This window comes from Protopterus annectens, chromosome 8.part0 (genome assembly GCF_019279795.1).
Source record: "Protopterus annectens isolate FY-2018-M chromosome 8.part0, PAN1.0, whole genome shotgun sequence".
NCBI classification, from domain to species: Eukaryota; Metazoa; Chordata; order Ceratodontiformes; family Protopteridae; genus Protopterus; species Protopterus annectens.
Window position 1 is genome coordinate 1,066,492,604 of NC_056741.1, and position 16,003 is coordinate 1,066,508,606.

Here is a 16,003-nt window from a genome sequence, read left to right on the forward strand (position 1 = left end):
AGCAGACCATGATGTCATCCAGATAGCACCAAGTGGTCAGCAAACAGACAAGATTACTGACCATTGCTTCATCATGATTTAAGGTAAGCACATGTGCAGTTTAAAACATCATGATTTAAGGTAAGCAAATGTGTAGTTTAAAACTTAGCTGCCATCACACTAACTTCTTCTGGCTTTTTCCAGTTAGGGGTTGCCACAGTGGATCATCTGTCAGCTCATGATTGGCAGTGGAGTTTTACAGTGTCGAATTGCCAGCCCGGCACCCAATCTTCCACAGAAGGTACACACATGCACACACTCATACCTAGGGCCAATTTAGAGTGTCCAATCCACCTACTGCATGTCTTTGGGATGTGGGAGGAAATCAGAGCACCTGGAGGAAACCCACGCGACCACAGGGAGGATATGCAGACTCCACACAGGCACCCCAGCTGAGGACCGAACTGGAGATCCTCTTGCTGTGAGGCAACAACGCTAACCGCTGCACCACCATGGCTGCCCAGCTGCCATCACACTAACTAAAGAACATAAAAAATAATCATTTGTTGTGCAAGGAAATGAAGAGACCACATGACAGAACCATTGCACTGTTAACAAGTTGGCATGGTTTCCTTGTTAATTGAATTTTTAGATATTTTGATATTTAAATTAAGTAACACATTAATCTGATTAGGATTGAAAACCAATGCCACTCATGGCTGAGTATATGCAATCTAGTCTAAACAAGTGGAGCAAAGCCCATATTAGTCCATCTGCTTACTCATAAATGGAATCAGCCAGTTTGTATTTGCAAAACCTCATTTGGTCAGACCTTTTAGGGTGGGGAGAAATATCCTCCAAGACAAAGTCACAACTGGTCATCTTTTTCTGGCCTTCCTGCAGACAGTTCAATGCCAGGTTGATGCATCATATACTTCCTACATTCACAAAGGGCTGCTTCAACTAAATCAAAATCCAAGGGCCCTCCCGAATCAGACATTTAAGTAGGATAGAACAACTTTAAGTTTTGATGTTTTTGTGTTTTGTTCACAATCATAATAAACAAGCAAAAAGCTTTTGAAATAATATGAAAGACTACCCTGTGCATCTCCAATATGAAGAGATAATATACAACCCCCATCCCCCAGTGCATTTAAAAATCTGGGTTATTTTGCTGTGTTGTGTGGCAACTTTACATTTATGCAATAAACTTGTAACATATTATACACATTTCAAAATAAATGTTATCTGAGAAAAACTATGTCCTTTTCATGCTATACATAGACTCAGGAATCTAAGAAATGGTAAATTAGAAAAAAAAGCAGTACATTGTTGATCAATAAAGAAAAGTAATTTTTTTCTCATAAATGAGATATATATGATAAAACATTACAGTGCAGAGTGTGAACATAAGTAAAGTGACTTGATGGGAAAGTGAGCTATAATGCACATGGCCCATTGACTTCTTACGCTTGACCTGATGCTCCTTGAAGCTACATATACTACAAACAGGTATGATCAGGTCACCAATTTTAACTTCAGCTTGCCATGTGGTCTCAGATTGGATTTTTAGAAAGTCATCATTCAGCCCTCACTGTTTAGATGAATTTGTTGGAATCAGTTTCTGAAGCTCATAATAAATTCTTCATGGGTGGCAACCCAGCCATAAACCTGAAGCTGTTAATGCTGTTTTGTTTTATTAGATAGAAATACGGCCATGCAGCAACTAAAGATGCCATCAAATATACAGCTCTGCTTCTGATCATTGTGTAGTTCTAATTACATTCCTTATTAGCATATTTAACTGCATTTGAATACTGTTTATGTATATACTGTTTCAATGGGTATTGTGTAATATTTGCAGAAAGAAATTTCCCCATGCCGCCTGTCTCAGTTATAATTAAAAATGACTAAAAGAAGCTAAGAAGACTAATCGCATAAAATTAGTACTGGCTCTCTCCTCTGAGCTCTCAGTTCATAATTAAAAAATGGTTAAAAATGGATCTTAAGATAAGTTGATTGTTGTAATTAATAAATGCAGAAATAAGCAAATAAACAAGCAAATATGCATACGACCCAAGATAATTAAATGGAAAACTAGCATTTAATTTGACAAAAGTTCTTCCTTCTGTCATTTCTTTACCCCTAAAATCAAACACTTCCTTCTGCCATTATTTTATAAAACATAAATGGGAAAGCCAAAAAGATTTGCCTGCCCTGGAAATCCAAATAAAGGGTGAAGCCAAAATGTTTTTGTGCTTGGGACTACACCAGCTGTTACTATTATCTACTCGCTTTGAATAAAGGAGTAATTTTTAACATTTTGGCTTCACCCTTTATTTGGATTTCCAGGGCAGGCAAATCTTTTTGGTTTTGGTCTTTGTCAAGCTTGCTCATCATCGCTACATAAATGGGAAAGAAAAAAGAATGATGACTTTACCTCCACAGTTGCATAGATACCCTTTTCTCCATCTTCTTTCTGAAAAGAAAAAGAAATAATTTTGATAATCCTACTTATCTTTTAAGTTGGCTTTCACATTTTCAAATAATTAAGTATCAGTAAAATGGATTGTGACTGCTGGTGACATGTGGCAGATACAATGCTTTTTGTTTTATCCGTGGAACATTAAAGAATCGGATCAGTCCATGATGATGATATTAATATGACTGTATATAAAGAGTTATAGGATAAAGGAATAAAGAAACATTTAACCATTCAAAATGATCACAATGCTCTGTAATGGGAATGTTTAAATGATAGCACTAATAATTAACCATCCCTTGGATACTGAGAAAGCCAATGTAGCAGCAAAACTGTGCATATAATATCATACTATAGCAACATGAAACAGCTGATATGACATCCCCTGTATTCTGATGTTGAAATATATACTGTCATTGTTTTTAGTGTTGTTGATGAAATATAAAACTTAATGGACTACTTGTTTCCTTAGTATAGCACAAAAGCTTCAAAAGAATGTCATAGCCAGAATGCTTAGCAGGAACGCATCTAGTGAAGTTGCCCAAAATCTATAGTAAGCTGTTTTCGTGTAAATTTGCACACACACAAACACACACGCATATATAAATATGTGGATGTAGACATGTATACTGGGGGAGTGTTATGTGCAATATGTTTAACATAACACATTTTCAAAATATTCTTTTACATATTTAGTGCATCATCACAGGAAATCCCCTTGAACTGTATAAAACTGCATATACGTTCTTCAATCCAGAATGTTTTTCATTCTTCTACATTATTTAAAATATTTAGAATATTTGGCACATTTTTCAATTGTGATGAGACTAACTCAACATTTGGTTGTTACAATGCACAACATTTTTGAGCAAATGAGCACTGCAGAAAATACTTCATTTTCTATAATAGATTTTTAACAATTTTGTTAACAATATTTGCATATTTGTTACGTTATCCCTTCAAAGAAAAGTTATTTCCCCACAGTAAGTAAAGGAAAATGGGTCCCTATTAAAAATCACTCTTATTTATAAATGAATCGACTTAGACTCATTCCATTTTCCAGCAGGCATTTTTCTACACATTTCACAGAATAAATTGCGCTCTTCAGACCGTTATTTCCTAATTAGAAAACCTTTCCAATAAATCTAATATCTGACTCTTCCATATCCTAAATACTGAGTCACTGTCCAAAAATGCCTACTTCATGAAGCCCAGTGATCATGCTTTTCCAAAAACAGCATCGCCTAGAAACTTATAACATTAATCAACTACCCCAAACAATTTGTATCACTCATTGCACAAACCTCAGCAGATCATATTACAAGCAACTTCTTTCATGAAGCTCCGTCTTCGAATTTTTGAATTTTACTCATGCTAAATGTATTAATTTCTTCTCCTAGATCATTTCCCTCCATTTGTAGTCTTCCTCTTTTCAATAGCATATAATAGCATGCAAAATTGTGTAAACATTACATATAACACGCAACCCACAACTTTTATGCATGTCTTAAGAAGGCCTATGCATACGCATATCACTACAAATGTCTATTTCAGAATGTCATTGTTTATTCAATGTGATATGTCTACTAGAGTCAGATGTAAACAATTCCATTTTATAGATGTTTTATCCCCCCCCCCCCCCCTGCAGAACTGGACAGAAAAACGTCCACTTGGATCAGTTTTCTTCACCAGTTAGCAAATAATAAATAAATAAATAAATAACAAATAAAATAATTACTGCCGAGCAGTAAAGCACAGCCTTTAGTTACTATGTCTTGGTCTTTCATTTCTAACTATATTATGCATGTACTTTGAATATACAGAAATAAAACACTACCTCTTCATCCATAGTCTTCATTAGCATCCGTGTGGTAGAGTCTTTTCGCTTGAGAAGAATTGCTTTTTTTCTCCTATAATAGTAATAAAAATATAAACTCTAAAAACTGTATGTTGAGCATTCCATCAAATACTTACACTTTGTATTATAAATGTAAACAGATTTGTGGAAAACATTGCATAATGTATTTCCTCACTTCCTTGTTTCAATGCGAGAAATGTATGTGTTATAGCTTAATTAGGTGATGAAAACCTTTACACTGAATTACCCAAAATCATGAATATGAAGTTTTCTTAATCTGCAACAACTTCATGGACATCCTATTGGGGCAGACAAAAGGGAAGCATGCCAATTCAGTGAATGCTGTTTCACCAAATGACAACATTGAAAAAAATATCTGCAGAAATTACCTTTGCCAAATCTCCGAACTTTTTTTTTTGCATGGGGCAAGCCTCCCCTGCATACTACATGCAAGAGAAACCAACCATAAATATATCAACCTGAATGTTGCAAGGCCGTGGAGAAAATGGCAAACCCTACCATCAGAGAAGGTGGTTTCAGTGAACATTCTTTTTTTTACATTTATTGAAACAGCATTTGGTGACTCAACTATATGCCAAACAAGAGATGTGACCCACCACTGTGTTTTTATAAGAAATGATTTGACTATAGATTATGAAGTTTACTAAGCTGAGGAACAGGCACCCCTCTTGAGTGGGTGGAGGAAGGTGAAAGGATTAAGGTACTGTCACCCTTAAAAATGATGATAGTCAGTAGATAAGGAAATGATAAGTTGAGAACAAGCAATTTCATAGCTTGATGAATAATGTTTGCATTAAAGGCCATGTAGTTGTTTGCTTCCAGTAACACTGAACTGGAATTTAGTACTACTGAATTTAATAATGCCCACAGAACTGTTTTCTTTAAGACAACTTCACTGCAGGAGTTAAAAAGGATATAAGTAATATATACAGATTACCTATCATACAGATGCAAATATCAAAGAATTGCAAGGGTAAGGTATTATCAATAAAGTAATCTGCGAAAATGTGTGTGTGAAGAACACATGCTAGATCGATATTAAGTGAGACATTTGCTCTCACTCATTACAATTAACGTTAAATACAAAAGCAGGCGAACGATCACACTTAAAATCTACTTTTTGAGCACTAAGGGCAAAATAGCTATTTTATAGTGAAGTTCTGTCATGCGTATATTAAAACAGGGGATGGGATGGGAGGTGAGATAGTAAAATGAACCACTACAATATGAAGAGGGATGGGGAAGATAGAACTTGGAGGATCTCTTCAGCTAATGTGAGCTAATATGGACTCCTTATAGTATATGTTAGAAGTAGATGCAAAGGGAGGGTTCACAGCCGGGATTCCCAGTACCCATGAGATCACAGGAACACAAGGCTGGTAGTTGGAAGGTGATCAAAAATAGGATAGGGGACCACTGAGGTAGATTCTTGCTTTCACTTTGGGGTATTAAGGCTGTCATGAGCGGTGCTTGGTACATTAATTAGACAGTACTGCACAAATTTTGTTCCGCTACAGTACAGATGGACTTTCACCTTCTAGTGCTCTGCTTATATGCATACTCTAGAATGGTATCCAATAGTCAATCCTGACTACTTGTAAGAGTATCCTCTGGAATGAGACCTAATACCAAAACAGCTGTTAGGGATAAACTATTCCCTAAATATATATATATATATATATATATATATATATATATATATATATATATATATATATATGTATATCCTTAAAAGTGAGAACTGTTTGCAACTAAAATTAATTTAAGTGAACATATTCACAGAAAATTTACCCCAGGACTGTCACCTGTACTACTAATGGACAGTGGCAAGTCCTAAATAGTTCTCCTTAAATCATACATGGTATGATCTCGCTTTTTAGGGGAATATATAATTATCAACCATGGGCTGGGTAAGGCCAGTGTCTAACAAAACGGGATAGGTTAATTTGAGCAAAAAAAGGGAAATTTGTTAGGCTTAAAATGGCCTGAAATGGTGGCTATCCTAGTACTTACCTATGAACCTATGAACCCCTTTATAAGGAAACTTGATTTTGTGTTCTAAGAATGTCTTCTCTGTATTTTTCTCATTAGGTATTAGCTGCTGCCAACATAACTTCTGTGGAATGTACAATGCCACGTTGAACATCTTTCAGACAAAGGTACTCTACTGAAGCGAAGGGGAAACTATTGTAAGCAGTGCAAAGATTTGACACTATTGCACCAACATTAAATTAAGATTTCTGAGAGATATGTGGAAACACCATTAACTCTTCAGGATGGTTGCTAGGATAGTCAACTACAAGCATCGAGAAGAGAGCATTTTGACAGTGTCTTCAAGACCTTATTGTACTTTGTAAAGATACTGAAAGAGTTTGGGGCAAGGAACTACTTGTGAGTTTTTCATTTTTTTTCTAGTGATATCCTGAAGAAGGTATTGATTCAGATAATTCATTCCCAGCCATTATTATTGCAGTATATATGACAACGCCATTTAGTTCACATAAGCCAGAGGAATTTTGTGTTTAGAGGTTCTTCCAGCAGAAAGGTGTTTAAATATATATAATGAAAGAAACATCCTTCTATACTGCAAAATCCAAAAAGTCAAATCCTAAGATATGATGAATGGTATATAGAAGGAAGCATATATTGACAGGGATTTGTGCTTTTTACATACAGTACGGAAAATGTAACTAGATACAAACAATGAAGCAATGATGTGCAGTTTGAGCTGGTTTTGCTACACTGTGTAAGACATGCTAAAGCAGAAAATAAAGGTGTTAATTTGTCAGTGAGAAGAAATAACCTTAGTGAACCTCAAGAAATATGGCTACTTCCTCTTTCAATTGCAGCAACGAAAACAGATGTTTCCATGCCAACAGCAGGCTAAATATGGGTGACATGCTATTATTTTTTGGTAATTGATGATCTTCTGGGTTGAAAGAGTTTCCACAAGAATTTCACAATAAGCCTCTATGCAGATGGTAAAGGGGCATGTGTCCTTTCAGTAAGACATAAAGCATTTCATAGGATCATTAGAATTTACTAGACTATTGGCACTGAGGCCCTTATAAGCCTAGCTAAGAATTTAGCCCATGTTCCAACAAGTCAGCACTCTATGCCACTGTCCAGCAGGGACAGTGGAATCCCAGGGGTGTATTTTCTGTTCCCCATCCAGTTATCCAGGTTGCATTTAAAAAAGGTTTAATGAGGTACTCTGCTGTATGTAGAAAAGAGTTTGTTCCACAAAAGGGGAAGTCTCTGGGACACAAATATGTCCCACCAACAAGTCATATTGATGTCACACACCAGGTTGAGGTCGAGTGTGTGGGTTACTCGAGTGGAGCTTGACTTGTGGATATGCAGCAGTCCCATCAAGGCGGGGTCTGAGATTGCTTTGTATGCCAGACAGAGGTGAGATCTGAGGAGTCTGTATAAAACTAAGTAGAGGGACAGGGCTTTTAGCCTATCTGTGTAGGGTAGATGTTTGAGGCCTTGGATTCTGTGGATGAGGAACCTCTGTGGTCTCTCCAGCTGCTGCATGTGCTTTGTGAGGTACATGCTGAAAGGGGCATTGTACTCAATAATGGGTCTTATAAGGGAAGAATACAGGGATGTTATGACCACCTTGTCAATGGATGAGATAACCTTACAAATGAGGTGGGCCATGTAGAAACTTTTTCATACAATGGAGGCAATTTGGTGGTCAAAACACAGTTTGCTATCAACCTGGTGCCCAAGTCCCTTACGACTGATTGCATGCTTAGTGCCTTGATATCAATGTGATAATTTGTGTGGACGTCACTATCCCCAAAAGGGATGATGATGCATTTTTTGGCATTCAGTTTGAGGCCATGTTTCTGGCACCAGTCATTTGTTTGGGTGAGAACCTCTTGGAGGATGTCCACATCACTAGGGGAATTGATGACAGCACCCAGCTTGCAGTCATCTGCAAACTTGGTCAGCCATAGCCCACTATATTTGGCCTTCACCTCTGAGAAGTATATCCCAAATAGCAGAGGCCCAAAGACTGATTCCTGTGGTACACAGCTTGTTACGGGTCTGCTACTTGAGGTGACTGCCCCTATTTTGACTAGGTGGGTTCTATTGGTGAACAATTTGGTACCCATCTGGTAACATATGGATTGATGCCAAGTTGAGAGAGTTTATCTATTATACCTGAGTGGGGAATAATATCAAAGGCCTTGGCCAAGTCAAGGTAGGTGGTGTGCACCATCTTCCCTTCGTCTATGGCCTTGGTGATCGTCTCAAAGAAGTCGACCAAATTTAACAGGCATGACCTCCCCTTGACAAAATCAAATTGTGTGGGATCAAGTGTCTGGAGGTTGCCAATGTCCTTGTTAATGAGGTCCATGATAATCCGTTCCATAGCCTTGAGGATCAGGCTAGTTAGGCTGATGGGTCTATAATTTCCTGGATCGGTGGATGCTCCACCTTTGTGCAAGGGATGACAGTAGCTGTCTTCTCCTCGACTGGGATGAAGCTGGTACTCAGGCTTTGGTTGAATAGGGTGCCTAATGGTGCTGCAAGTTCCTGCCCGAGTTCATGTAGGATGCAGCCTGGGATGTTATCAGGTCCCATGGAGGCTGTATTTTTTGCCTTTGAGATGGCAGTGATGACTTGCTCCCTAGAGATAGGGGAGGGAGTCAGGTACAAGGGATGTTCTGTTTTACTGATGGGGGCAGAGAAGTGAAGTTTTCACTGAGCCTGTCTGTCAACAGGTTGACTGTATCTACAGATTTTGTGTAAGTGGTGTTCTTGACCACCACTGACCAGCAGATCTGGATGCTTCCTTTGATAGTGCAGACATATGTGAAGAAGACCTTATTATTGTCTTTAGTAGATGTGGCCAGTTTGGACTCGAAGTTTGCTTTGCAGGATTTCATTAGTGCTCTTATTTGCTTGTTCAGGCTAAGGAAAGATTGCTTCCAATTAGACACCTGCTCCTTCTTGGTCCTGGAAAGCAATTTTTTCCCTTTTTTTTATAGAGTTTATTTATTATAGATGTCCACCAGACAGGTTTACTCTTCCTTGAAGAGGATGATTTTGTCCTGTCAGGTATTCCTGATTCCATGCAGCTATATAAATGCTCATATAGTACTTTGGTATAGGTTTGGACATATATGCCAGTTCCTATGGAGGGAGAAGGGGCTGTGAAGCTGTTTATACCTTCCCTCAGGAGGTTGTAATCAGCTGTGGAGAAGTTTTTTGTTTGACCCTAGCTGGGGGGGGGGGGGGGTGGCTCGGGGAGATGGTGATTTTGAAAGTGACTGCTTTGTGGTCGGATCTTATAAGTTCATAGGTTCATAGGCTGGTACTAGGCTATTGGCCCTAGGGCCTATACAAGCCTAGCCATAAAAATTCCCTGGCTATTTCTTCCCACAGTATTTACTTCTCTGGACTCCTGTCTAGCAGGCGACTGACGAGATCCCCGAGGGTGAATTTCCTATCTCCCATCCAATCGTTAAGGTTCCTTTTGAAGAGGGCCAAAGAGGCACTCTGCTTGACATGCATGGGCAGTCTATTCCAGAGTCTGGGGAGTCTCTGGGTCAGGAACCTATCCCTCCAAAATGTTTTGTTCATTGTGATGACAAGGTTTAGATCCCTGGAGAGTGTGGCTCTGAGGTATTGGGATTTCTTTAAGTGTAGCATGTCCAACAGCTCTGGGTTTGACATGGCCTTGTATGTTAAGCAGAGATTGCCTCTGAGTAGACGATATGTGACAGAGTATAGCTGGAGTTTTTTTAAACGGTCAGCATAGGGCATCTGCTTTAGGCCTGTGATTCTTTTAGTGAGATATTTCTGCTGCCTTTCCAGTTGTTGTAGATGTCTTGAGAGGTACATACCAAATGGGGCATTGTATTCTATAATGGGTCTAATGAGGGATGAGTACAGTGGGACAATGACCTCCTTTTTTTTGGATGAAAAGCCCTTAGTGATGAGGTGTGCCACATAGGATTTCCTAACTGTTGTGGCAATGTGGTTATCGAAGGTGAGACCACTGTCCACCTGTGTCCCTAAGTCTCTTAATACACTTTCGGTGTTTAGTGTACTGTCACCTAGATGGTAATTCATGGGTACATGTTTTTTCCCAAAGGGGATAACTATACATTTCTTGGCATTGAGTTTGAGCCCATGGCTCTGGCACCAAGCATTTGTTTCTGTAATGCTCTTTTGTAGAATAGATTACAAGGGATGATGACACTGTAGGGGTGATTCAGTCATTACTCATGTTGGTTAATATCAAGTCTAAGTACCCAGTTTGGGTATGATACCATACAAAAGCTGCTAATCTGTGCTCTGTGGAGAGAATGAGGTCTCTGCACTTAACTATGCAATTTTGTACTGTATCTAGAAAGGCCATAGTGTTGATGTAATGTGCACCTTAGAAAGTGGAGAAAATGTAGTCCCTGGGTATTTAATGGAGTGCATTTCTCAGTTTTAGTGAGAAAGCTATGCAAGAATCTTTCTGTTGGCTTTATTATGCACTAATACCTAAATTTAGTGGCATTAACTGTATAGCTAAACAATGACTAGAAAAGAGATATTGCTTCTCAAAATATGAAGAATATTCTGACTAGATCTGACAGTGTAGTCAACATGTCATCTGTATAGATGACTAATTCTGTAGGTTGTAGGATTGCTTGGAAGAAAGAAAGAGAGGGAATGGGATACATTTCTGGTGTGCCAGGTCAGAGTGTCAATGGTTACCTTGATCAGTATCAGGGAAAGTGGTCATTCTTATCTGGTTCCACTGTTATAGTTTCTGAAAGGAGCTGTTCTCCTTCATTACAATAACATATGTCGGCTATATACTACACATAGCTGCCAGGCATTTCTGTAGTAATGTAAGGAAGTTTAGTACTTTGACTAAATAAAGCCACTGCTGCAGTTTGAAATAACAAAGGCAAATTCTTCACACTGGCAATTCAAATTATATAAACTAAATAAAAACATGACAAGACATGTCAGTATGCCACAAAAAAAAGATTTTAACATTTTCATTCCTCTGTCTTCTCCATAGAATTTCATCAGAATAAAACCAAGTTCATCAAGTCCCTAAATTTAAATTAATTCTAATAATTACTATGTCATTTAATCCTGTTGGCAGCACTGTATGTAAACTGAGCTGTAAATATGACTCGTGTTTAACATGCTTTCATAGTATCCACTTTCAAGATCGAGGCATACTTTCTCAATTACCAAAGACACAAACTACTTAAAATTAGAACAACTAAGACTGTGTCTTGTGACATTTCAGATGTTTCATGTGACTGTTAATATGTTTTCAAGCCAGATCAGCAATATAGTTTGGGAGAGTGGCCTAATGATTAAGGTGTTTTCCTTACAAACACAAAGTGCAGGGTTTGAGTCTCATACGGGATAATTTGCTAGGCTTAAAATGGCTCGCAAGGGCAGTTAGCCTAGTATTAATCTATGAAGCATTGCAATCATGCTATTAGACAAAAATAGGAACAGCACCTTTAAGAACATTACAATTATGCAGTTTAACTGGAAACAAATAAATATTCCTAAATGTATTTTCTTGGTTCATTGTTCACATTATGTGATTTTAATATACCTTTTCTAAGAAAGGCTTGATGTACTTGATTTTGCTGTGTTATGAGCGTGGGAGGGATGAGGCATAAGCTGTGGGGAAGGGAAAGGTGCATTGCCTGTCATACTGTCAATGATTGGATTTTTATATTGACTTAATGATTTCTTCTTGTGTTAAATTATTCCGGTATGAAGCATAGAATTCCAATATGAAAAGTGGTGCTGATGTTGAAAATATAGGTGTGTACTAGGCTAATGGACCTAGAGCCTTTACAAACCTAGCCCATAGGATTACCCTGACATCGTGCCACCTGACCTTACTTCCCAGTGCCTCTGTCGATTAGAGCCACAGGAGTGATCCCTGGGGTGAATTTTCTTTTTCCTATCCACTCATCAAGGTTTCTCTTGAAGAGGGCCAGTGAGGTGCTCTGTTTGACATGTATGGGAAGTCTATTTCTTAGCAAGGGCAGTCTCTGGGTTATGAACCTGTCCCTCCAGCATGTTCTGTTGATTGTGGTAATGACGTTGAGGTCACTGGAGTGTTTGGTATGGAGGGATTGGGATTTCTTTAGGTGCAGCATTTCTAACAGAGCTGGATCAGACATGGCTTTGTATGTCAAGCCTCTAAGTAGGCAATATGAGAGAGAGAGAGAATAGTTGGAGTTTTCTGAGTCTGTCCAAGTAAGACAAGTGTTTAAGGCCTAGGATCCTCTTTGTGAGCTACTTTTGTGGGCTTTCCAGTTGTTGCAGGTTTCTAGTGAGGTACATGCCAAATGGCACATTGTACTCGATGATCGACCTAATGAGGTAAGAGTAGAGGGAGACAATGACCTCTTTCTACCTGCATGCAAAACCCTTAATAATGAGATGTGCCACATAGAAGGACTTTCTGACCACAGTGGCAATGTGGTGGTCAAAAGAGAGGCTGCTGTCAACCTGTGTTCCCAGAACTCTTATAACACCTTCTGTGTTAAGTGGACTACCATTGATGTGGTAATTCATGGGAACCGGGTTTTTCCCAAAGGGGATGAGGGCACATTTTTGGCATTGAGCTAAAAGCCATGGTTCTGACACCAGTCGTTGGTCTTAGTGAGGCCTTTCTTTAGGATGTCAACATCATTTGGGGAGTTAATAATAGCTCCCAACTTGCGATCATCTGCGAACTTTGTCAGGCAGACACTTTGTGTTGGCCTGGACTTCAGAGAAGTAGATACCAAATAGGAGAGGACCCAGGACCGGACCCTGTGGGACTTCACCCATGACTGGTCGACAGTCTGACTTGGAGTCCACTACTTTCACAATGTGGGTTCTATCTGTGAGCCAGTTAACAACCCACCTAGTGATATAGGGGTTGATGCCTAGCTTAGTGAGTTTTTCTATGATTCCTGAATGGGGAATGGTATCAAATGCCTTGGACAGATAAAGGTAGGCTGTATGAACCACCTTGCCTTCATCCACAGCTCTGGTGACCGACACAAAGAAGTCAACCAAGTTGAGCAGGCATGATCTTCCCTTCACAAAACCAAACTGTGTGGGATCCAGACTTTGGAGATTCCCTATATCCTTGTTTATTAGGTCCATGATTATGAGTTCCACAGTTTTGCATACCAGACTCATCAGGCTAATGGGGCAATAGTTCCCAGGGTCTGTAGTCTCTCCTCCTTTGTGGAGAGGGATGACTGTAGCAGTGCGCCACTCAGTAGGGACAAAGCCTGAGGTGAGGCTGAGATTGAACAAGGCACACAGGTGAGGTGCCAGTTCACTTTGTAGTTCATGTAGAACACAGCCAGGGATATTGTCAGGTCCCATGGAAGCTGTATTCTTGGCCTTGGACAGTGCTGTTTTAACTTGTGCAGCAGTACAGACAGGCTTATGGGGCTCAGAAGCTTGCATACAGTCCTGGATACAGCACATCTGTATCTGGACTAGACTATTTACTGGAAAGGTGTCAATGTCCATTCTCAGCAGAGGGGACTTTACCCCCTGCACCCCACTTTCTTAATTTTCTTAACTCAGTGTTAAAATAATTACACTTAACTTTGAAATTTCAGCCTAAAAATATGTGTCTCAGGAGTATAAAAGCAAAACAAAAATATTTTGTTCTCTCCCCACATGGCGAGCTTTTGTCTCAAATCTGCACTCCTGTCTTTTTGGTTCTAAGCACTGCCTCATTTAGTTTTGATGTTACTGAAGGATAAACCCTAACTTTGGCTATGGAACCTTTCTGCAATGGGAGTTCATCTCTCCCTAAAAAGATGATAGCTTCCTATCAGCCACTCAGTTGTTCTCATTCTGCCATCCTATCAGCAGCCAGGGTCCTAATCAAATCCTGTTGGTCATGTAAGTGGGTAGATGCCCTATCCTTATGCCAGTTGCTTTGCAGAATTGAAAAACAAATGCTGAGACTGCAGGAATGACAATGACCACTGTGTCTTCCATTTCAAAATAAAACTGTTTATGTGAAGCATAATGTAGCTGCATAACAAAGGTAAGGGGAAGGTCACAGTATGCAGGAAAGTGTTAACATAAGCAGAAATTGAAATAGATGTGGGTGTGAGCCTATCAGATTATGCAAGTGCAAATAAAAATAAGAGTTGAGTAAGCAGTGGGTCGGATGAATTGAAATCCATAGCAGAGGCAATACCAATGAACAATAATTTGTCAGTGTGTGTGTATATATATATATATATATATATATATATAAATATATATATATATATATATATATATATATATATATATATATGTGTGTGTGTGTGTGTGTGTGTGTGTGCATATATATATATATATATATATATATATACATACATATATATATATATATGTGTGTATATATATATATATATATATATATATATATATATATATATAGAGAGAGAGAGAGAGAGTTTTTTTTTTTTTTGCTTGTTTTTGATCCAACTAGCTCTAATAGTGGCTGAAGATGTGTGGCCAACTAAATGACAACACACAACACAATAATGTGTGTAAGAACACATGACACAATTAATATGTGCAAATTAAAGCAATCGTCCTTCTTGGTATACAACATGTTGGTGGATACAATGTTTATGGATGATGGACAATATATTTTCCTGACTTCCTTCTTACATCCAATGTTTCACATTCTGCTTAAGTAAGGTATTAATTATGCTGCTCAGTAAAGCTAAATATCGATCACTGCTTCATTCTTCATAATCTTTATTGTTATTTGGCTAATATGGAATACTAAAAATGTTATATTCCGAATGAATACTGATAAATAATTATTATTTATTCAAATGATGAATGGATCTTTGAAACTTACAGTGATGTTTATATCAGTAGCCATTATTAACAACTTATAATAGACTTATTGTTTTTGGAATATTTAAACATAATTGAGAGATACTTTTGTACAGGGGCTATCACTGCTTTCTGCCCATACTTCTTTGATTTGCTTCTTGCCTGGGAAGCCTTCTGTGAGGAATTTGCATGACCTGCATAGATTTTAACTTGCCTTTTCAGTTTCCTTCCACATTCCAAATTCATGCTGGTGTGTAAATAAACCATGCTCCAAATTGCATGTAGGTGTGTGCGTGTGCTGTCTGCATGTAATTGAATAAGTTTGTGTGTGTGGGTATGTGTGTGTCCATATGCAAATATACATATACATGGGGGTAAATCCTATGATGAATTGAATAAGTTTGTGTGTGTGGGTATGTGTGTGTCCATATGCAAATATACATATACATGGGGGTAAATCCTATGATGAATTAGTATCCACTATAACGACAATTCTTACCATAATATCCATTACTTATTAGGTTACGCACCATCTCATTATGACCTTGAGCTGGATAAAATGGGTATTGAAACTGAATGAATCATATGGCCACACATTGCAAAACAGTTTAATAGTTTTAACTATTTTTGTCAGGATTATAAGTGAGGAGTTGCAGGGGTGATGGTGGTGGGGCAGATGTATAGATCAAGTTATGATCCAAATGTTGAAACTAGGAAAATAGGAAACAGTGCAGAGTGTAATACATATGAAGACTGTGAATAACAAAAGATATTTATTTACCTAGAAAGTGTTTCTTTCTTTCTTT

At 38.3% G+C, this 16,003-nt stretch overlaps 1 protein-coding gene across 3 annotated transcripts in view; it reads right to left on the minus strand.

Annotated features, from left to right (window-relative positions):
• Nucleotides 1-16,003, minus strand: part of LOC122809220 (hemicentin-1-like) — a 607,229-nt gene that overhangs the window by 168,650 nt on the left and 422,576 nt on the right. For all 3 annotated transcript variants that reach the window (XM_044080533.1, XM_044080535.1, XM_044080534.1), the window contains exons 6-7: nt 4,299-4,371; nt 2,420-2,458 (exon numbers count right to left, since the gene is read on the minus strand). In XM_044080533.1, coding sequence (XP_043936468.1) covers nt 2,420-2,458; nt 4,299-4,371 — 112 coding nt within the window. The remainder of the gene's footprint in view (nt 1-2,419; nt 2,459-4,298; nt 4,372-16,003) is intronic.